At 45.4% G+C, this 24,979-nt stretch overlaps 1 protein-coding gene across 1 annotated transcript; it reads left to right on the forward strand.

Annotated features, from left to right (window-relative positions):
* The first annotated feature begins 8,829 nt into the window (after positions 1-8,829).
* LOC125549401 (cytochrome P450 89A2-like) lies at positions 8,830-10,673 on the forward strand. Its single transcript, XM_048712824.1, has one exon. The coding sequence runs from the start codon at positions 8,861-8,863 to the stop codon at positions 10,331-10,333; it is 1,473 nt and encodes a 490-aa protein (XP_048568781.1). The 5' UTR covers positions 8,830-8,860; the 3' UTR covers positions 10,334-10,673.
* Positions 10,674-24,979: the final 14,306 nt, after the last annotated feature.

Genomic DNA, 24,979 nt, shown 5'->3' on the forward strand with positions numbered 1-24,979 from the left:
AGTTTTCCGAAAAAAAATCACCATAAATATAATGTAGTAGTATTGTTTGCATTTCTTACTATGGAGGTTAAAAGTTTGCTTATAAATTTGGACAATTTTTCTCGGTCTCTGATTTTGATCAAACCTAGAACACAATTTAATAAAAACGAAGAGAGTACTCCCTCCATTTTTATTTACTCTGCATATTAGATTTGACTGAAGTCAAACTTCGTAAAGTTTAACCAAGTTTATAGAAAATGATATAAAAATTTACCATATCAAATCTTTATGATGTGAAAGTACATTGAACAATGAATCTAATGGTATTGATTTTTTATTATATATGTTAAAAAACATATAAACTTTGTCAAAATTTGCAAAGCTTGACCTTGATCAAAGCAAATATGCGGACTAAATAAAAACAGAGATAGTACTAAGGTAGTGAAGGATTCTCTTCTTCCATTACATGCAACCATGCACACGAGGATAATGTCGCTCCCGAACACGGGAGGCGAAGGGGTTTGAGTTACGGTTGTGTAACTTGTGAGGAATTGCACATGCAGATCTGGGCTAGACTTTCGTAAAAAAACACATTTATTGACAAATACGATTTAAACAAAGTGGGTGGCTCTGTCGAAGGTGAGTTAATGTCGATGGGTTGTATTCGACGGAGTACACAACTACATCATGTGCTATATGAACAGTGGCGGAGTCAGGAAATTAAGATTAGGAGGGGCAAATGACCCAAAATTTTGATTGCAGTGGCCAAACTACACCGATGTATGTATTTTTTTTCTAATTTCTGCACTGTTTATCTCTAAACTAATAGCAAATCAGTGATGTTAGGGGGGGGGGGGGGGGGGGGGGGGGGGGGGGGGCTGCTGGTCCCCCTGTCTCCGCCACTATATATGAGTTAATGTCGATGGGTTGTGTACTAAAGTGCCATGCCCGTAGTAGCTAATTATCGCTGGCGTTTATATTTTCTCCACACCGCGGAAATCGGCACCGGCGTGGCACCTGTTAGATGCACCACCAGTAAAGTGACGAGAGTAAGCCTATTCCTACTAGTGTACAAACTATAGGTTGGACGCGACTTACTAGTAGAGTGCGCTTTATACGGAACGCTACTCTTCCCAAAAGGAGCACGACACTAGTAAGTCGCGATCCGGATCGTGTCTGGGCCCCACATATGCACGAGAGGGGAGGAAACTCAGAACTAGACGATGGACTGCGAGTTGATTATAAAAATGTGAGGCTTTTTTTTGTAAAATGGCACTCATCATAGTTGTGTGTGTGTGTGTGTGTGTGTGTATAGTCGCCAAAGGGAACAACGTATAAACTAGGGTTTAAACTTCTGTCACTACAACAAAAGTATTAAGGGAAACCTAACCATAGCATGAAACATATGGATCTAAATCAGCCCCTTACGAAGCAACGCATAAACTAGGGTTTAAGCTTCTGTCACTCTAGCAACCCATCATCTACTTATTACTTCCCAATGCTTTCCTCTAGGCTCAAATAATGGTGAAGTGTCATATAGTCGACGTTCACATAACACCACTAGAGGAGAGACAACATACATCTCATCAAAATATCGAACGAATACCAAATTCACATGACTACTAATAGCAAGACTTCTACCAAGTCCTCAGGAACAAACGTAACTACTCACAAAGCATAAACATGTTCATAATCAGAGGGGTATTAATATGCATATAGAATCTGAACATATGATCTTCCACCAAATAAACCAACTAGCATCAACTACAAGAAGTAATTAACACTACTAGCACCAATCCCGGACTTGGAGACGAGAATTGGATACAAGAGATGAACTAGGGTTTTGAGAGGAGATGGTGCTGATGAAGATGTTGATGGAGATTGCCCTCTCTCGATGAGAGGAGCGTTGATGATGACGATGGCGATGATTTCCCCCTCCCGGAGGGAAGTTTCCCCGGCATAACAGCTCCGCCAAAGCCCTAGATTGGTTCCGCCAAGGTTCCGCCTCGTGGCGACGGATTTTCGTCCGAGAAGATGGCTTATGATTTTTTTCCATCAAAAGACTTCATATAGCAGAAGATGGCTACCGGAGGGCCACCAGGGGGCCCACAAGGTAGGGGGCGCGCCCCCCACCCTCATGGGCAGGGTGTGGCCCCCTTGGTGAACTTCTTCCGCTGAGTATTTTTTATATATTCTGAAAACGTCTTCCGTGAAGTTTCGGGACTTTTGGAGTTGTGCAGAATAGGTCTCTAATATTTGCTCCTTTTCAAGCCTAGAATCCCAGCTGCCGGCATTCTCCCCCTTTATGTAAACCTTATAAAATAAGAGAGAATAGGCATAAGTATTGTGACATAATGTGTAATAACAACCCATAATGCAATAAATATCGATATAAAGCATGATGCAAAATGGACGTATCATCTCCCCCAAGCTTAGACCTCGCTTGTCCTCAAGCGAAAGCCGAAATCGAAAAATATGTCCACATGTCTAGAGATAGAGGTGTCGATAAAAATAAAAATACGAACATGAGGGCATCATGATCATTCTTAGAACAATAGGTTATATAATTCTTGTCATATGATTTCTTATGCTAGAGTAATAATTCAATCACAATTTCAAGTATGAATCGTAAACTTCATTAAAAACTAACAAACTATAATCTCAGTCATTGGAGCAATTGCAATTTATCATAACATAGGAAAGAGTGAATGTATAAGAGCTTTTCAGCAAATCCACATACTCAACTATCATATAGTCTTTCACAATTGCTGACACTCACGCAATACTTATGGGTATGGAGTTTTAATCGGACACAAAGAAAGATATGGGCTTATAGTTTTGCCTCCCAACGTTTTACCTCAAGGGTAATGTCAATAATAATAGTTCATGAAAACTCACTTCCAATTAGCCATATATACCAAGATCTTTCCAACATAATGTGCTTGCCAAAGGACAAAATGTAAAAAGGAGAGGTGAAGATCACCATGACTCTTACGCAGGGTAGGAGATAAAAGTAAAAGATAGGCCCTTCGCAGAGGGAAGCAGAGGTTGTCATGCACTTCTATAGTTGGATGCACAAAATCTTAATGCGAAAGAACGTCACTTTATATTGCCACTTGTGATATGGACCTTTATTATGCAGTCTGTTGCTTTTATTTCTTCCATATCACACGATCATATAAAGCTTATTTCTCCCACACTAATAAGTCATACATATTTAGAGAGCAATTTTTTATTGCTTGCACCGATGACAACTTACTTGGAGGATCTTACTCAATCCATAGGTAGGTATAGTGGACTCTCATGGCAAAACTGGTTTAAGGGTATTTGGAGGCACAAGTAGTATCTCTACTTGGTGCGATGAATTTGGCCAGCATGAGGGGGAAAGGCAAGCTCAACCATGTTGGATGATCCATGACAATATAATTTATCTTAGATGTAAGAAAACATAACCCATTATGTTGTCTTCCTTGTCCAACGTAAACTCTTTAGCATGTCATATTTTAATGAGTGCTCACAATCATAAAATATGTCCAAGATAGTATATCTATATGTGAATACCTCTCTTTCTTTATTACTTCCTATTAATTGCAACGATGACCAAAACTATGTTTGTCAACTCTCAACAACTTTTATTCATCATACTCTTTCTATGTGAGCTCATTACTCTCCATGAGATCCATATAATCTCTTTGTTTCTTTTTATTTCTTTCTCTTTTCTTTTATTAACTTAGGATCATGGCAAAATAATCAAGCCCTTGACTCAACACTAATCTTTATTATATAGCCCACGGACTCAATTACATAGAAGGATTATAAAGCAAAACTCACGACTAGATCGTACTAAGACTTTTATTCTACTAGATCAAAAATATTATCAAAAGGATCGAACTAAGAAAAACGGTAAAGGTAAAAGTGATGGTGATACGATACTGGGGCACTCCCCCAAGCTTGGCAGTTGCCTAGGGGAGTGCCCATACCAGATACTCAATTCTTCTTTGTTGGTGAAGAAGGTGATGGTTTTGTTGATAGCGTAGGCTTGTCGTCCTTATTCCACGGCATGGGCTCATCATGATAGAAGGATGATCGAGTATCATGAAACCTCAAATCTGCAGCCAAACTCATTCTCTTGAATCTATATTCATACTCACAGTTTTGATTTTGTAGGTCATAGATCTGGGCTTGGAGGTGTTCGTTTTTCTCATGAAGCTTGAAGATGGCCTCCCCAATGTCCTTGATGTCCAGCTAGTGGTTGTTGGTGAACTCTGTGATCATAATGTGATTGGAATCGAGCCCACGCTCCACCATCTCCTGACACTTGAAAACTTCTTACTCCAATGCCTCGAGCCTTGCCTCCGTGCTTCCGGTCTTCCTTGGTCCATCAGCATCGCGAATGTGCAACAACCCCTCACGCATGTCAATAGTTTGAGGGTGTTGCAGCACTTCTGCGAGGTAGGGGTTGATGACCATCTTGAAGAACTGGTCTTTGGGGGCGCTTGAAGACGACATGACGACCTGGATCTATCAGAAAAACAGCTCGAAATAAAAACAGGAGATTTTTGTGTGATACGGGAGTCAAAACTTCGGGGAGATTATATAATGAATTTTTACCGACCAAAATACGTGTCGTGTACGAAAACGGAGTCCAGAAAGTGCACGAGGTGCCCACGAGGTAGGGGGCGCGCCCAGTAGGGTAGGGCGTGCCCTCCACCTTCGTGGAGCCCTCGTGTCCTTCCCGGACTGCTTCTTAATTTTTTTATTTTTCTAAATATTCCAAAATGGAGAAATATTGCCTTAAAAACTGTTTTGTAGTCGGTTTACTTACCGTACCACATACCTATTCCTTTTCGGAGTCTGAAACGTTCCAGAAAGTGTCCTTTATGTATTCCTCCAGGGTTACGGTTTCAATAACATTGGTTTCAACACTTATGGGATTACCTGAGATATAATGTTTGATTCTTTGACCGTTCACCAATTCGGATTTGTGCCTTCGGACCGGCGCCTGTTGGAGATGCTCTTAGGGGGGGGGCAAATGACCCAAAATTTTGATTGCAGTGGCCAAACTACGAATCCAGCGAGCCGAAGAACACCTCGATAGGAGTGCATATGAGGAAATGGCGTCCAAAATACTAAAGGTGTCCACAGACTTTAACGACGATTACTAGGACGGTCATGACGAACGTACCGAATGACTGTACCATCCTCCGTTCCGTGCATAAAGGCAAACTGAATCCCTTTTGTGAAGGCCCGATGGACATATTTGGTGCGGAGCTTTCCAGAAACATGAAACCGACCTAGCTGTCTGATGGCATCGATCTACGTGGACACCAATTCGTTGTGATTCCAAGTGCAGAGTGATGTAGCAATCGTGTTTTCCCCACAAGGGTGACTCAAGAGTTTTTATCGAACTTTCGGGGAAATCCTTGAATGGCCTTCTCTTTCCTCTTTAAGCAACCTACAGAGCAAGAAAACATGTCTTATGTTCCCAACTCCACCAAGTGGTTTTCAAGCACAAGGTTTCGTGAATAGCATTGAAAACAAATGAATAAAATAAAATAAATTTGGGCTTCTAGTTGTTTTTATCGTGTTATCATTGCTGTACTGTGAGTTTGCATGCTATTACAAGTTCAGCCTTCTGATTGGCTATATTATACTATACGGGTGCTCCTATTAAAAGTTATATTTTAGGGGAGTACTCTGCGCCGGTCGACCGGCCGAACGCCGGTCCTGTGTGAGCTGTCCGATTCTGCTGCTTGCAACCGTTTGATGGAGCACGTCTCTCCCATGCGTAATTATTTAATGTGTGTACGTGTTTTAATTTGTAGCAGTGGTGGCGTGCGTTCGCCGGAGGGCTCGTAGCTAACCATCATTGGCTCACCGCGTCACTCCTCCTCTCAGGGCATCACCGACCGTCTACACCGGCCACCCGTGCAGCTCGCCGTGGGGATGTTTGTAGCATTGTCGTCTGCCCGTTCATAGCATGACCTAGCCGACGGAGAAAAAAGCTACCTGGCCGTCGTCGCAGAATCCGTCGAATCAACGCCGAACCCTGCCATGGACACACGAGGCGAAATACATCGAAGCACCATCGGCCTATCGTCGTTCGCCGCACTCACAAAGCCGCTGGTGATCGGAGTACCGTCGTTGTTGATGCCTCCGCACGTGGTGGTCGCCATCGCAGCACCGAGTCATCGCCGTCCTAGCGCGCCGATCACCGCACCCTATGCACCGTCGCACGGCTCCGGCGCCGATCACCATTGCACCCTATGCAACCAGCACCGAAAAATGCTACAACCGGCGGCCAAGAAAGCTACGAGAGCTGTCATTTTTTGCTACAACCAGTGAAATTTAGGGCTGTGACCAGCGCGCAGAAGAGCTGCAACCAGCAACGAAAAATGCTACAACCGGCTACGACTTAGGTTGGCGGCACTCCTTGACGAGAGAATCACGGCTTGCGGTCTCGTAGTAGAAGTCGCCCACGGCCTTGACGCGCCAGCCCTGCTAGTGTTTTTGACAGGATGCACAAGATAACTAATTACATCAGCCGATTGTTGTCGTATATAAGCAAAATCCACGCAGGTATACAACAAAAACAAATGAATCGATTGCAGATCTTCCAAAGAGAGACATATCACATATGCTACGACCTATACACATCAGAAATTATTTAATCTATGCTACGACTATCACATATGACGAACTGCAGCAAATAGATTAATGCGCGTATACAAGAATACGCAGCCTCGGCGGACATCACTAGCCGGATCTGGGACAAACTGGGAAAACGCGGTCATGTTTACGGCAGTGAGGTCATCTTCTACAAGAACAGTTATATGTTTAGTGAAAGTTAAACTTAATGTTTAATATATATGTATGAAAAAAATACCAAGATTATACGATAAATATTATTATAATCACCATAAATAGTGGCGGCCGCCTCCTCTTCCAAGAAAGAAAGTTAGGGTTCCTGCCTCTCGCCGGCCGCCTCAGGTCCGCCTCGTCCCCGGTGGCCTAGGGCCATGGAGGTGCGGTGGATCCTCGCAAGGGCTGGCGGGAGGGCTTCGTTTTTAGTCATTTTTGCAGTCTTGTTAGGGCTTGTGTCCTACTCAGGAAGGCGAGACGGCGGCGGCTCCCTGAAGATGGAATAAAGGTCTCCCCGCCTAGCCCCCGTTCCGGCGGTGTGTCGAGCATCGTTGGTGGGCATGTGGAGGTATGTCCCCGGCGGATCTATCTTTGGTGGATTTGCTGGGATCTCGTCGTTGTTCGTCTATATTCGTGTGTGTTCGGGTTTGATCCTTCCGATCTATTCATTCTTCATCGGTGGCGGTTGTTGTTCTGGTGCGCTGGTCCTATAGGGCCTTAGCACAATGACTTCCCGACTGTCTAATACAATAAGTTGTGCCTGACCCAGCGATGGAGGGGCAATGATGGCAGCGCGCCTTCAGCTTGCTTCGGTGCTTGTAGTCATCGCTAGGTGGTCTACAGATCCGGATGTAATTTTTATAGTGTTCATTGTACTGTCATGATTGAAACTGAATAGATCGGAAGTTTTTCGGAAAAAAATCACCATAAATATAATGTACTAGTATTGTTTGCATTTCTTACTGTGGTCGTTAAAAGTTTGCTTATAAATTTGGACAATTTTTCTCGGTCTCTGATTTTGATCAAACCTATAACACAATTTAATAAAAACGAAGAGAGTACTCTCTCCATTTTTATTTACTCTGCATATTAGATTTGACTGAAGTCAAACATCGTAAAGTTTAACCAAGTTTATAGAAAATAATATAAAAATTTACCATATCAAATCTTCATGATGTGAAAGTACATTGAACAATGAATCTAATGGTATTGATTTTTTATTGTATATGTTAAAAAAAAATAATAAGCTTTCTCAAAGTTTGCAAAGCTTGATCTTGACCAAAGCTAATATACGGACTAAATAAAAACAAAGATAGTACTAAGGTAGTGAAGGATTCTCTTCTTCCATCACATGCAACCATGCACACGAGGAGAATGTCGCTCCCGAACGGGAGGCGAAGGGGTTTGAGTTACGGTTGTGTAACTTGTGAGGAATGCACATGCAGATCTGGGCTAGACTTTCATTAAAAAACACATTTATTGATACGATTTAAACAAAGTGGGTGGCTCTGTCGAAGGTGAGTTAATGTCGATGGGTTGTATTTGATGGAGTACACAACTACATCATGTGCTATATGAGCAGTGGCGGTGCCAGGAAATTAATATTGGGGGGGGGGGGGGGGGGGGGGGGCAAAAAATTTGATTGCAGTGGCCAAACTACACTGGTGCATGTATTTTTTTCTAATTTCTGCACTGTTCATCTCTAAATAATAGCAAATCAGGGATGTTAGGGGGGTAGGGGGGGGGGGCAGGGCCCCTACTGGTCCCCCTGTCTCCGCCACTGTATATGAGTTAATGTCGATGGGTTGTGTACTGAAGTGCCACGCCCGTAGTAGCTAATTATCGCTGGCGTTCATATTTTCCCCACACCGCGAAAATCGGCACCTGCGTGGCAACTGTTAGATGCACCATCAGTAACGTGACTAGAGTAAGCCTATTCCTACTAGTGTACAAACTATAGGTTGGACGCGACTTACTAGTAGGGTGCACTTTTTACGGAACGCTACTATTCCCAAAAGGAGCACGACACTAGTAAGTCGCGGTCAGGACCGTGTCTGGGCCCCACGTATGCGCGGGGGGGGGGGGGGGGGGGACTCAGAACTAGACGGTGGACTGCGAGTTGATGATAAAAAATTTGAGGCTTTTTTTGCAAAATGGCACTCATGATAGTTGTATATATATAGTCGCCAAAAAGGATGATCGCCACCTAGCACAGCTCCGTGACCAAAGTTGAGAGACAATGGATGAGCTCACCATCCTCTTGTGCATCGCGCTCTCCATTCCTCTCATCATCTTCTGTATGCTCAAACGTCATGGCGGGCGCCAGAAACTCCCACCTGGTCCGCCAGCCCTGCTGTTCATAGCCAAGTTGTTGTTGATGCTTAAGAGCCCGATCTACCATTTGGGCCCTGTGCTACGCAGCTTGCATGCCCGCTACGGCCCCATCGTCTCCGTCTGTCTCGGGCGAACCTTCGTTTTCGTGGCCGACCGCCACCTCACGCATAGCGCCCTCGTCAAGGGCGGCGGCAACTTCGACACCCGCCCACCGCCCAGCAAGCTTTTTACCCTGTTTTTAGGGGGCTCCATGTCCGCCTCTCCCCTTGGGCCCTATTTTCGTCTGGTCCGCCGCAACCTGCACTCCCAGGCGCTGCACCCGTCCCGCGTCAGGCTCTTGGCGCCGGTCAGGCAGCGCGTGTGCGACGCGCTCGTTGGCTCGCTGCGCCGCGATCGCGATGCAGCGTCCCAGGGCACTGTTACGGTGAGGCCGTTGATGGCGCGCTGTTTGTTCGATCTGCTCACGAGCATGACATTCGGCGTCACGCTTGGCCAAGAGGCGCTGGACGAGATGCAACAGATGCAGCTCCAGATTTCCGACGGCATCAGCAGGTTCCCCGTCTTATCCATCTTCCAGCCCATCACCAAGAGGCTACTGCGGAAGGAGTGGGCGCTGAACGTGGCGCTACGGGAGAGGCAGAAGGGGCTGATGCTGCCGCTGATCCACGCGCGCCGCGGCCACGATGGCGCTCAATGCTACGCCGACTCCCTCCTCGAGCTGCGTGTGGCAGAAGAAGGCGGTCGCCCGCTCACGGACGACGAGATGGTAAGCCTCTGCTCCGAGTTCATGATTGCCTCAACCGACACTTCGGTGGCCTTGCTGGAGTGGATCATGGCGGACCTCGTAAACCACCCCGACGTCCAAGCCAAGTTGTACGAGGAGGTGAGGGGCAAGCCTGAGCTCAGCGAGGAGGAGCTGAGCGGGATGCCATACCTCAAAGCCATCGTGCTGGAGGCGCTGCGGCTGCACCCTACGGCACACTTAGTCTTCCCGCACGGCGTGCAGAGCGACACAGAGATTGGTGGATACATGGTGCCCAAGGGCGTCGACATCAACTTCTTGGTGTCCGACTTTGGGCTTGACGAGACCGTGTGGCCGGCGGCGCGGGAGTTCCGGCCTGAGCGGTTCTTGCACGACCACGGCGTGGACATCACGTGTACCAAGGAGATCAAGATGGCCCCTTTTGGTGCCGGTCGAAGGATGTGCCCGGGCTACGTGCTCGCCACACTGCATGCGGAGTACTTCGTGGGCAGCCTCGTGAGGGAGTTCCAATGGCTGCCGCCAGGTGGACAAGACACTGTCGACATGACGGAGGAGCTAGCTATGGCCATCAACATGAAGCACCCGCTCCGTGCTCGCATCATCCCAAGGGCTTAATTATTGGATACTCGATCAGGACGACATGATAATAAGAAACCACCTCCTAGTCCTCTTAATTTCGTCGCATCATGTGTTTTTTTGTCTATGTTTCAGTATACTGTAGCGTTTCAGCCTGTGTTTGGCAACAGTCTGAAACTCGTCAGGTTAGATTTGGTCAATTCTGTTTGGGTAAGTTATTACTTGTCCTAGTCGTTGCCTGTAACGCTAGGACCGAGTCCATTGGCTCCACGTTCTGCCGGATCATGGGGATCGAGCACATTTGCTTGTAATAATAAATAAAAGAATAAAAGGGGAGAAAGAAACCAGAAAAGCTGTGACGATTTAAGCAGCACCAAAACCCTTGTGTTAATCTCTGAATTCCCATTCTTGTTCGTCTTCCACCTCACGCGAGTTCAGAGAGATCATGTCAAATACTGTACGTATTAGTGTAGTGCATGGCACATCACTGTGATATAAGCACGATGCAGATGTATCTGATCTAGAGGAGCAGTGTGCAGTACCATCCATGTTAAGTTTGCGGGTCACTTGGGAGCTCTTGATCCCTGACAGAATTTTTAATCCCGTTAAGTTTGAGGGCCACAAGCGGCAAGCTGACGAGCGGCCGCGGGCGAAATGCATATCACCTGATAAATCGTAAAGCGCCTAAGGTTCAAGCGGCTCGATCCCAAGTTCATGCTGCCATCCATGTTGGGGGGGAAAATATCTCTCGCCGTGTCCTCTTCCACCGCTGCTTGCATGGCCACACATCGCATTACACGCACGCATCGCGTTTCATCAACCGAGTTCGAGTTATAAAACTTGTATTGCGGATGACTAAAAAAAAACTCTACGGCGACCGCCTTGCTCGTTCCAGTGGCTTCCGCGTCGTCGTCATCCACCGAGTGGAAAGACAGTACCTCCAGCCACCGCGTTTGAGGATGGTGCCGGCGTCAAAGGACGATGTTTCTTCGAGATTCAACCTCTGGACCTGCTTCGCCGACCCTGCCTCCATGACTGCTTTGATGGCCTCTCGATCTTGCCTGCCCTTAAAAAGCTATAAGTTCCCAAGTAATAAATCATAGGTGTGATGACATAATGATAAGATATGACACGGGATGGATGATTTAATTACGCACAAGCCTCGCACAATTAGTGAATCGCATTAATGAGAAAATTGTTAGTCACCCATACTTCACATTTGGTTTAGAATTGGTAAAAGTGTGCATCTTCTGTTGGTGTTTGTGGACACAAGATATAAGGTAGCGAAAGAGTAAATCCTGCGATATCTCCGTTCATATGCATGCACACCATGATGCATAAATGTAACATATTTATCATTCTAGAAATCAAGATCAACAAGACTCCTTTCAAACATGACTTTCTGATATATGCTACCCTAGTCCAGGATGAATTGTTTTATCCTAACCAGCAAAAAAATAGAACTGATTTATCCGATACTAGATGGTTTCCCCTCTGACTATGATGAGAAAGACCAATGGACTGTTTATATATCTAAATACTTGTCTGGTCTGTGATGTGAACTTTTAAACTTTTTTTGCCGCCACAACTAATATGCTCATTTGCTTCTGAGTTCTGACCATAGTGAACCATAAAGAACCGGAAACAAGTCGAAGGTGCCATCTGAGAATTACAATCTCAAATTTAAATAGACAAGACGATAGTTTAAGAAAACAGTATTTTGTTTTACATACCTGAGTATTTGCGGAAAATGCGAACAAAGGCTGTCCTGCACGCAGGCCAAAATCTCGGCCATTGAACCGCCATGGGGATCCGGGCTGCCAGAGTATAAGTCATGTATTGGATTTATGTTTGGCCCGTATTGAATCAGGAAGGCCCCACACACAAGCAAAAGCATCTAGGCCTCTGACGTCCACCTTACATGTGTGAGACCTGTACATCACATGTGCATGCATGCCGTGGAGCAATGTTGGCCAACGGAGACCATCACTTGGTCAAGTGCAGACGTGGAGCATTGGCGGCCAGCAAACACGCAAGTTCATTCACAGTTAGCCTAGAGATAGTGCGGCTAAAGGTACAAAAACATATACTTCCATCACACAATATCTTCCCCTAATCTCTACCTAATAATAATAATAATAATAATAATAATAATAATAATAATAATAATGCAAATCAACCTGTGGTTGGATGGTTAGAGGGACAGTGATATCCACAGTCCACCAGGGTTCAAGTCCTGTTGCTTGCATTATTTCTGGATTTATTTCAGGATTTCTTGAAGGTGCTCATAGGAGTAGGGTGTGTGTGCGCGCGCGTTCATAGGGTGAGTGTATGCGCGTATGTATTAGCGCTTGCATCTGAACCGTGTTAAAAAAAAATATAATTTATAATCTTTCCCTAATTTTTAATAATAAAGAAATTAGTGTTTCTGGTCGTACGTCATATAATTTACTCTATAAGTTGACAAAAATTATCCATCAATGCCACCCATAAGTAAAAAAATTGATTTGTTTTTTCAAAGTCTCCGCCGCTCTAAGTTGTTTTATAGATACGTATAAGATACCCAACAAATTTCACAAACATGCAAGTAGTGCACTGGCTGGAGCCGGTCACTTCCACTGCGTTCCTGGTCCTGTCAAGGGCGTGAGGCCCCTGTTTATTTTTTTCATTTAGTCTTTTCTCTTCTCTTTTCTTTTCTCATTTTTATTGTTTTTTTCTTTAAATTAATTCAAGATTTACAAAATTCAAAATGCTACAAATTTTGAAAAACATGTTGGCACATTATAAAATGTTTGTGAATTCAAAAATGTGTGGGAAAGCATAAAAGTTCCGCAGTTTCAAAAAATATTATTGATTTTACAAAACTGTGTCAGATGCAGGGCGTGTCGGTGGGGGCGTACGTGTGGTCGTGGCGCGGTCGTGCAGTTAACTGCGCACTAATTGAGAAAAAAAACAATAAAAATGAGAAAAGAGTGTCGTACAGTAGCAAGCTCATTGCCTTGGGATTACCATCTCGAATACACTGCAATCACGTGGACATCGCGTCTATCATCAGCGACGATTGGACGAAAAGATAAGTGGCAACATAAATTTTCGAAGATATTTAAGTCAAACAAATGATTTCCTAATTTATCCGTATCTTTTAAACCGTAACTCCGATTTTAACATGTTATATATGAAATTTGATTAGAAAAATGTGTGGAATCTGAATATGATGTTAATTTTACCTGTTAAATATTTTTTCAATATTATTTTGAAAACAAACTTATAATTTATAGCCATTTTTTTCGTACCGGCGGCGATCCGGATTGCAAATAAACACTCCACTATAACCATACAGGAAAAAGAAAACATCGTTAACTACACATGCATACCTCTGAAAAATCTCGCATGAGAAAACAACAGATTTCTCATCACAAGTGATGGAAATTGAGAGAGAGAGGAAGAGGGAGGATAGAAGGAGAGAGAGACGCCTTAGAATTGACCATATTCAAACATGTTTTGTTTTGTTTTGTGTGAACACTGAGGCCATCGCTGGCGAGGGTGAGAAGGAGGATAAGCAGCAACACAAATATGATGCCTCGCTAAAATAAAGGAGATGGACCTATTGTGGTCTTCAGTGATGGCTGTTGGATTAAGAGCATGTGTTATGTTTTCTCTTCCGTTGTAACACACGGGCTCTTTTGCTAGTATAATAAATATAGCGATGCAAAAAAGCGATAATCATCTTTTGAGCCCAAGCTCATCTGCACCCACCCAAACAACAAATTTGGGATTTGTAAAAAAGTTCACTATTCATGCATTGTTCTGACCCGATTTGTCTTTTTTGACGAGAGTTGTTCAGATGTCAAAGCGATTTGAAAATTGGAGCGGACCTCACGCATCAAATTTTCTACCATGCGAATAATATGGAATTTTTTGAATTTTTGTGATTCTTTCTTACAGGGTGCCTAGGCACTGAATCGCTGCACTCAAAAGCGATAATCATCTGCAAAAAGCAACTAAATCTTCCAATCTGAGAGAGAGGTGAATCTGGACGGAGTGGAGCAGCGTGGATCTCGTGTCAAAGAGGACAGGTTAGAACGACGATTCGTCCTGCTACTGCTGGTGGCCAATGGTTGACGGAGCATGTGGTTCTCACCATTTATAGTTCACCCTTGGAAAGGACAAAGAAGAATAAAACCAGGCCTAAAGTGTATACTATTTCATGCCTTTACTCACAAACAATAAAGAGAAAGAGCATCTCGAAGTTACAGAATAATCAAAATTAAATCACCACAAGTGTTCATTTGAAAGCAAACACAATGACAGAAGAGAGTAGGAGGGAAAGCAAGAATGGAGTGGCCTGAAATTGCACGCAAGATATTGAGAAGTGAAAAAAAAATACCACGTTGTTAAAGAATTATCATAACAGAGCAGTCTGGGACCTGGATCATTACCCAGTCGAAATCAACTTGATATTCAATTGTCTTGTCCTAATCAAATATTTGCACACGTGTACTTGGAGAAGCGTCGCTATTGTGCAAGCATGGCCATGACAACACAATAGATAGAGCTGAAAGAGCAACACAAAACATTTATGTTTATGAATTCATTGGTTCATATCTCATGGATCAATAAGATGGTGCTACAAAAGCAAGTTTTTTTCTGAGAAATTAGTAATGCCAATATTCTTCCACATAGCAGATTGTAGATATAAAACTCTGAATAGGGCTATTAGGCTTAATTAGAAACCGTAGACAACTCCAGGCAACCATATAAATAGGAAACATCAATCATTATTAAACATGAAGACCAAATTATATCATATAATCAAGAAATATTTCACTACCAGGTCCCCATGATGCAAAGGTATAAGGGCAGTACACTAATAAAAAGGCTCAAAGACACATGAGGAAGGAAACACTCATAACACATTTCGATGCAATAAGAAAGAACATATGCAAGCTTTGTTCCTCTCAGGGTTTAAGTCAACCATTTTTTTTGCGAGAAAATTTCCAATCTATTCATCTTCAATCATGGCAGTACAACGAATTTCAGAAATAATAGAAATTACATCCAGATCCGTAGACCACCTAGTGACGACTACCAACACTGAAGCGAGCCGAAGGCGCGCCGCCGTCATCGCCCCACCATCGTCGGAGTCGGGCATAACTTGTTGTGGTAGACAGTCGAGAAGTCGTCGTGCTAAGGCCCCGTAGGACCAGTGCACCAGTACAGCAACCATCACAGATGAAGAATAACGTAGATCAGAAAGATCCAATCCGAAGACACACGAACGTAGACGAACAACGACGAGATCCGAGCAAATCCACCAAAGATAGATCCGCCGGAGACACACCTCCACACGCCCACTAACGGTGCTAGAGGCACTGCCGGAACGGGGGCTAGGCGGGGAGACCTTTATTCCATCTTCAGGGAGCCGCCGCCATCTCTTCTTCCTGAGCAGGACACAAACCCTAGCAAAACTGAAAGAATCGCCTAAAAAAGGAGCCCTCTCGTCGGCCCTTGCGGAGATCCACCGCGCCCCCATGGCCCTAGGGCCACCGGAGAGGAGGCGGACCTGCGGCGGCGGCGGGAGGCAAAAACCCTAGCTTTTTGTGTGGAGGAGGAGGAGGCACCGACGTACTTGTTGTGTGTTTTAGGGTTTAAGTCAACCACATAATAAAGACAATTATCCCTAACATTCAAAGAGAACAGATGAAAACAAAAAACACGAAGCATAAACATCTAAATATTGAAAATCATAGAAACATCAATAGAACTCTTATGTGCCATTATATATGCTTACACAACCTGAAAAGTATGTCGGGCATGCATCTCTGGGACCGTGAACCGGGCAAACACGGCGTCCGGCTCACCGGCTTCAGCATCCATGTCCGCGGGCCGACCTTAATTGTCATTTTTTACTGGTTATCAATTTTAGGCCAACTCCACCATCTCGTCTGGATCTGTCCGTTTGGGGCAAAAATGACATACCAGACGGCACAGCGCGCGGGTGCAAACAGACGTTTGTCCGTTTTATGTCCACTTTCGACCCATCCCTGTCCCACGTTTGGGCCACTTTTGGGGTGAAACGGACATCGCGCGGACGGGCCGGACGCGAGCGCGTGCCCCCCCGGCTCCGCCCGTCGGTGGCACATGTCGCCCTTTTAATCTCCCTCCCCACCCCACACACCCTAGCCGCCGCCACCATTGTTGTTGTGCAGCTCGGGCGCGCTCGCGCAGAGGCCTTGTCCCCCTTTCTCTCGATGTCCCCAGAGCTACCCTACCACGACCCCCGCTCTCTGGCCTCGCTGCCGCCAGTCTCTCGCCTCGCCGCCGCCCCCGCCACCATGCCGCCGCGCCGCCCAGGTGGGATAAGGGCTCTAGGAGATTCGAACTTCTGCAGAGTCCACGTGCGCCCCTCCATTGATCCGGTTTGGCGAGAATCGCGTCATCAGCCTCGACACCTTCGACACTGTCGAGGAGGCTGCCCGCGCATACGACGCGCGACGTGGAGCCTCCAGCGGCCTTGTCGGGAGATGAACTTCCCTGAGGTGTCGACAAGCGAGGGGGCGGGATCTCGCGCCTCTCCCACGACTTTTCACCGACGAGGAACGTCGCGACAACCGGAGGTGGCAACGTCGCCTCGCCATCGCCAAGATAGATGAGAAAGCCATGGCGCAGTGGCGCGAACACTTCTTGCATGACATCATCGACGAGCGGCTATTCTACAAGAAAAGGAGGGCGAAGAGGGCAGAGCGAGCCACCTATCACGAGGACAAGCGTGCGCGGAAGCGCGCCGCTCAATTCAACCTGAAGCTAGCAGAAGCGCCGTCCTGGGACACCGAGGACGAGTGGTATCTTGACGCCTACATTCAGACGTCGGAGGAGGACATCACCGAGTCAGAGTCAGAGTAGTTGATCTTATTATGTATGCTATGCTATGGACTATTTATTGTATCGAGTTGTAGTCGAATGTGTATGTATCTGATGACCCACAAGTATAGGGGATCTATCGTAGTCTTTTCGATAAGTAAGAATGTCGAACCCAATGAGGAGCAGAAGGAAATGATAAGCGGTTTCCAGCAAGGTATTCTCTGCAAGTACTGAAATAAGTGGTAACAGATAGTTTTGTGATAGGATAATTTGTAACGAGCAACTAGTAACAAAAGTAAATAAAGTGCAGCATGGTGGCCCAATCCTTTTTTAGCAAAGGACAAGCCTGGACAAACTCTTATATAGAGAAAAGCGCTCCCGAGGACACATGAGAATATCGTCAAGCTCGTTTTCATCACGCTCATATGATTCGCGTTCGCTACTTTGTTAATTTGGTATGTGGGTGGACCGGTGCTTGGGTACTGTCCTTACTTGGACAAGAATCCCACTTATGATTAACCTCTATTACAAGCATCTGCAACTATAACAAAAGTATTAAGGTAAACCTAACCATAGCATGAAACATATGGATCCAAATCAGCCCCTTATGAAGCAACGCATAAACTAGGGTTTAAGCTTCTGTCACTCTAGCAACCCATCATCTACTTATTACTTCCCAATGCCTTCCTCTAGGCCCAAATAATGGTGAAGTGTCATGTAGTCGACGTTCACATAACACCACTAGAGGAGAGACAACATGCATCTCATCAAAATATTGAACGAATACCAAATTCACATGACTACTAAGAGCAAGACTTCTCCCATGTCCTCAGGAACAAACGTAACTACTCACAAAGCATAAACATGTTCATAATCAGAGGGGTATTAATATGCATATAGGATCTAAACATATGATCTTCCACCAAATAAACCAACTAGCATCAACCACAAGAGTAATTAACACTACCAGCAACCTACTAGCACCAATCCCGGACTTGGAGACAAGAATTGGATATAAGAGATGAACTAGGGTTTTGAGAGGAGATGGTGCCAATGAAGATGTTGATGGAGATTTCCCTTTCCCGATGAGAGGAGCGTTGATGATGACGATGGCGATGATTTCCCCCTCCCGGAGGGAAGTTTCCCCGGCAGAACAGCTCCGCCAGAGCCCTAGATTGGTTCCGCCTCGTGGCGGCGGAGTTTCATCTGAGAATATGGCTTATGATTTTTTCCCATCGAAATAATTCATATAGCAGAAGATGGCCACCGGAGGGCCAGCAGGGGGCCCACGAGGTAGGGGGGCGCGACCCCCACCCTCGTAGAGAGGGTGTGGCCCCCCTGGTGAACTTCTTCCATTGAGTATTTTTTATATATTCTGAAAACGTCTTCCGTGAAGTTTCAGGACTTTTGGAGCTGTATAGAATAGGTCTCTAATATTTGCTCCTTTTCTAGCCCAGAATCCCAGCTGCCGGCATTCTCCCTCTTTTTGTAAACCTTGTAAAATAAGAGAGAAGAGGCATAAGTATTGTGACATAATGTGTAATAACAGCCCATAATGCAATAAATATCGATATAAAAGCATGATGCAAAATGGACGTATCAACTCTGTCGTGGTTTTGTCACGGCAGATGTCCTCGTGAAAGGACTTAGTCGTGGAGCCATCGCAACGAGTTAGCTTGAAGGGGTTAAAGTGGACACAGGGACGCAAGAGAGTTTATACTAGTTCGGCCCCTTCGGTGAAGGTAAAAGCCTATGTCTAGTTGTGATGGAATTGATGGGGTTTCGATGACTAGGGAGCAAATAAGCTTCGCCTAAGTCTCGAGTTGTTGTCTGTCCTCCTTGAACCGCCGCCGGGTCGTCCCCTTATATACACGGGTGACGCCCGTCAGTTCACAGAGTCCCAATACCGACTCATAGATGTGTCCGGTTTGGTCTCTACTTATTCCTAACTTACAATACAAGTTACATACCAATGCCGGTTTACGGCTACAGGCCTTGAACCGACTATGGGCCTTGAGCCCTCATCGGCCTTCTTGGGCTTTAACATAGTTAACTACTGATGAAGTTAACCCGGCCCAGATAGGCCGGTTTACGCCCAGTAGTGATATCCCCAACATTAGGCCCCAGATTGATTTGAACAGGTTCATATCAATCCTTAGCAAAAATCTTCATCTTCAACATCTTCTTGTAGTTTGTTGAACCGCCGTGATGTCATCTTCTCTGGTCGTTGTAAACCGGCGTGACGTCACCTATTATAAAGAAACTTATCCATGATACCTTTTTTGTTTAATAGGTCTGCGACAATTGAGGCGACAGCTTCGTTTCCAAACCCACGGTCCCTTGATTTTCACGCCTGACACATGTCCCTTGCCTTATAAATAGGACCGAAGGATCATTTATTTTTCCCCTTCGTGCCCTTCTGCTTCGTCTTCCCCGCGTCGTCCAGCTTCGGAGCTCCGCCGCCGTCGACGTCCTCTGCTCCAACCTTGGCTGCTGCATCACCCTGATTGTACCAGAGCATTGCGGCGACCTTCTGTTTCTTCCTCGGCTCCGGTGAGTTCTTCACCTTTTCCTCCGTAGATCCGTTCTAGGGTTTCCAAGTTCTTCAGTGTTCATCGTTTGCTTTGTACTCATATGATAGATCTTAGATGAACCTGTGAACCTTTGCTCTGTGTAGCGGTAGTTTTTAGCATACGCCTTCACTTACATGCCTCAAGACCATAGATCTACCTGTATCTCTGCCCATTGATTCGGTACTGTTCTTTTTTGAACCTTGAATATTTTCCTTCTTTTCTGAACTTGCTTCAGATCCGTCGCCGTAGAGAAATCTTGTGAAATCTGTTTCTGTACACTTACCCATCCGCAATCTCAACTGTTTCAATGCTTAGATCCGGCGGTTTAACTTTGTAGAAAAATTGCCAAACCGGTATATACCATTAGTCCCCTTGTTGAACCGCCAGATGTTGTTTGTTTCATAAAACTCCGGTTTAGATAGAGCTGCCTCCGGTTTAACATTGTACATACCAGTGTACTTTAATCAATGCATTCTTGAACCGGAATCACCTATTTTGTAGATTTCATCATGGCCAAGCAAGTATATGAGTGCAACTGGGTTCCTTCTCGCGTCACAGAGACTGAACTGAACAATTTAGTCCTGATCGACGCTTTAGGCAGCAAAAACACCATCCATTGGAGGGTCCCTGGCGAAGAATACCCTCCCAGACCTAAAAAAGGAGAGGTCGTCGTTTTCGTAGATCACTTAGCCCGGGGCTTTAAGCCGCCCGGTTCTAAATTTTACCGGGACGTTGTAGCCAATTTTCAACTCCATCCACAAGACATTGGCCCCAACTCTGTTACAAACATGTGTCACTTCCAAGTACTCTGTGAGGCGTTCTTTCAAGAGGAGCCCACCATTGAGCTGTTCAGAGACTGCTTCCATCTAAACCGCCGCACTGAGTTTACTAACGGTTCCAATACAGAATTGGGTGGTGTGGCGATTCAGAAAAGGAAAGAGGTCACATACCCTCACGCCAAACTGCACAGCCACCCCAAAGAGTGGAATGAAACATGGTTCTATTGCAAAGACACCTCCCCTGCTGGTGAAAATCCTTTGCCTGGCTTTCGTCCGGAGCGGCTTAGCAATACACACCCCTTTTCGCAAAGGTTGACTGCCAGGAGAGAAGCAAATACGCTCCTCAACTGTCCAAGTTCAGAGCCTTTATGGCCAATGGTTTAACAGGAGTTGATCTCGCTCGCTGTTGGATATCGTGGAGCATACTGCCCCTTAGTCAGCGCTCCGGTTTGATGTGCGAGTATACTGGCAGTGTTGATGACCCACTGCGACATGCTAACATCCAGCTCACCGATGAAGAAATCACAGAGGCTGTGAATAAAATGCTGAATGAACCGGAACACGTCTGTGCTCGAACCGGCCTGCTTCCCTTCTGTGCCACCAACAAACCGCCAGCTGTAAGAGTTTGATCTTTCTTTTTGCTGAACCTGTTATTGATATATCTGGTCATTTTTTAATATCAATGTCTGTTTAAATAGGGTAATGATCCGTTTTGGAGCAAGAAACTTCCACAAGAGAAGCCAGAAAAAGCAGACAAACCGGAACGACCAACCCGGCCAAAGACTAAAGTCGTGAAATGGCCTGCTCATAAGAAGAAAACCACTGCATCTTCTGATCCGGCCACTGATGATGATGTGGGTAATCCGGACCTTGAGGTAGAGCTTGACTCACTTGGCTTATTTTTCATGTGCCTTATTGATGATGATATTTGTCAGGATGATGCCGAAGCCAGCCATGCTGATGCTGCAGAGGTAATTATTCTCTCTTCCGATTCAGACCCTTTGCCTTCACTAAAAATCCGTCAGGCAAACCAGAAGGTTAAATTTTCTCATCCTCTTGCTTACTTGGATCCCAAATTTCTTATGAAGACTCAACAGCACGAAGCTCGCCGCACAACCCGGCACAGCGGCCAGGTAGTTACCTCCGTCGGTTTACCGAACAGTCCGGTTCGGAAACGCCGTTCAGAGGTCTCTAATTTGCTTGTCAGTGCTTGTCCTAAAGCGGGCTGTTTTCGTCAACCTCTTAATCCATCTGACTCCGATTATCAGGTTACTTCCCACTCATCCTCTGGCGAGTCATCGGCTACTCAGCTGCCACCGCTCAAAACGGTGCTTGGGTAAGCTATACTTATCATAATATTTCTGGTACATCACCTTGTAACACATGCTGTATTTGACTTTGTTATTCCTTTCAGGGCCAAGCCTAGGCCGAGCAAGAAGGCTCGCCTGGATAAAGCGGCTAAGGAGGACACCGTCCCTGAACCGGGTAAAACACTGGATCTTGAAGCGGCTATTCATGAAGATATACCCAATGATCCACCATAGCAGGATGACGATTTTATTGCTGAAGAAAGGCCTATTGACACCTTAGGCCCTGTCAACCAGCCCACAAGCTCCATCCGGTTTGGGAAATCCACCAGTCCATCCCGACCTGCTGACAAACCGACTGCGCCAGTGCAAATCGGTGATGCTAAGGATGATGAAGTTGTAATTACTGGTGTTGGCTGTATAGAGCCCAGCAATCCTGTTACTTTATCCAAGCATACCGCCAAAGAAGAATTTGCTGCCATGGGCAAAGGCAAGTGGAATGTTGACTTGGCGACCTATGCTGCTCTGAATGCCCAAGATCTTCATTCTGGCTACCTGAACCGGCTGTATACCAACCGTGATTATGAAGCTGGCCTGGTGAATATGATGAAAGAGAAATTTGAGGTAACTTCCATGTGCTTTCCCCTGCTTGGATATTTCAATCTTGTTAAGTCTCCTATCCCCCAAGGGCCGGTTTAGAATTCGCTGATGTAGCCCCCAAGGGCCGGTTCAACTTAGCGTAGTTAAACCGGGACTTTAAGTGATTGTTATCTTTATTTGAGCAAATAGCCATTAGCCCCCAAGTGCCAAGTTGAATACTTGTATTGATCTTGGGACTTTAGAATCTATTGAAAGATTAAGATCAAATATACATTAGCCCCCAAGGGCCAAGTGCATAACTTGTTATGTGGTTGGTGCTTTAATTCTTGCACTGCTTGCTGAATCATATAACTGTCTATATGCAGGCTGAGCTGAAGACAAAAGAAAACCAAGTCGCCGATCTCCAAGTAAATCTGAAGTCCCAACAAGCTGAAACCTCCAAAGCAAAAGAGGAATTAACCAGCGCTTTAAGCGCCATGGAACAGCTTAAGGAGGGCTTCAAGAAAGAGCGGGCGGATTGGGCCACTCAAAAATCTACTTTAACCAAATGAGCAGAAGATGCCGAGGCTGCACTGAAACCAGTGGTGTACGAACTGACCAGCATAAAGAGGCATGTGCATGCCATGACCACTGCTATCTTTGGTAAGCTGGTTTGATTTCTGGATTGATTCGGCCGTCTTATAGAGCTGCCGGTTTGTTAACCCTTTGTAATATTTCAGCGACACGAATTGGTCACTTGGGGTCAGATGTGCGGAAGAAATTCAAAGCCGCCTACACATTGATCGAGCAACTGTACACTGGTGCACATCGGATCATCTGTACTGCATCCCACAACAATCCGGCACCCACTTTGATTCAGGACACTCTGAAGAGACTGTTGATGCTTCCTGCCCGGGTTGAAGAGCTGAAGAAATCTGCTGCTCGAACCGGTGCGATCAATGCCTTAATCCGGGCAAAAGCTTGGGTGCCGGATTTTGATCCTGTTGAAGCGGCTCAGGGCTATCCAGCTTGAAGGAAGACAGGTTAGAGTTTAGTGAAGCGGATCTGCGAGCAATAAACCGGGAGGTGCGTCCGCTAGCTTGTCAATTGGTTGAAGAAGCAGACTTGTCTCATTATCAAGCCCAATATGACAACCAAAACAAGCGAGTAGCTGCACCAATTCCTGAAGCGGAAAATCTTATCCCTCCAATCCGTAAGCATACTTACGCTCCCGATATTGAACCGTCGTTGCCGATCCATGATGAAGCTGTCTTTCGAGCATTAATGGGAATCGACTGGACAACTGTTGATTTCCAGCCGCTGGATAGAGAAGCTGAAGTTGAAGCGGCGCGAGATGACCCACAACCATCAGGCCAGGCTGGTGACCAAGCTTGAACCGGAAGCCGGTTTAAACTGCCTCTCCTTTGAAAAAAAACAATGATCTTATTTTGGGCACCGTGTTGCCTTGTAATAGGCTAGCCGATACTCTTGATTTTGATATGCCTTCGTGCATAATTACTGCAACTTGTCCTTCCTTTGGGTGATGAACTTTCCAAAGTATTTTCTGCAATATAAAAAATCTTAAAGTGCCACCGCGGTTGTACCGTCAGGCGGAGTATGATGTCTGCATATATGAAATCAAAATATCTGAAATTTAAGCATATGATCAAATCTTTGAGATACATAATACCTGCCATCGTTGGGCATGAAGTTGGCTTAGCCAATCTTGAAGCAGAGGTTTATAAACCCACACTGTTGGAGGAGATAGCAGCTCCTGTATATATATAATGCCGGTTTACCATGTAAACCGTGCCAGGTTATAATAAAACACCGTGTTACTCCATAATAGGATGTTAATAAAAAATCAAACCGGGCAAATAGTCTCCGGATCAAAAACGGACCGTGTTCCATCAATTGACAGTTTGAACCGGCTTAAAACTTTGTCGGTTTAAAAACCACAACAAAAAGAAAGAAATATCTATCAATGAAAAATCTGAAGCAAAGGCAATGATAAAACCGTTTGCAAAAAGAGGCTTTATTTGAGCCGATCAGATGGCGTTACCATGGTCGGACACGACCAAGCTCCCGATAGGTGTAGCTGTGGTTCAAGTCAGCCAGGTCCCCAAATGAAACCGTGGCATTTATGCCGATCAAGAGGCGTGGCAATGGTTCGGGTTCGACCAAGCCCCCAAGTGATTCTGTGGCCTTAGGCCGATCAAGAGGCGTGACTGGTTCAGACGTGACCAAGTCCCCAAGTGATCTGGTGGCTCTCGCCTATCAAGAGGTGTTGCATTGGTTCGGACACGACCAAGCCCCCAAGTGATATAACATGATGCTTTGAAAAGCTAACTCAAGGGGTAAATCGGAGGCCGCTTTAGAACAACTCCGTGTAACCACACATGATGTAAAAGAACAGATACCCTGCTTTAGCTGAGGTTCCGGTTTATTATATTTAATCATATATATACATCGTCGTAATATGTACATAAGTAGAGCCAATGGCTCAGGTATAGTAAGGCCGAAGATGAGCTATGTTCCACGGCCTGTTGGTCTCCTCCTCTGATGTATGTGAGTCTTTATGCTCTC

This window comes from Triticum urartu, chromosome 3, assembly GCF_003073215.2.
Source record: "Triticum urartu cultivar G1812 chromosome 3, Tu2.1, whole genome shotgun sequence".
NCBI lineage: Eukaryota > Viridiplantae > Streptophyta > Magnoliopsida > Poales > Poaceae > Triticum > Triticum urartu.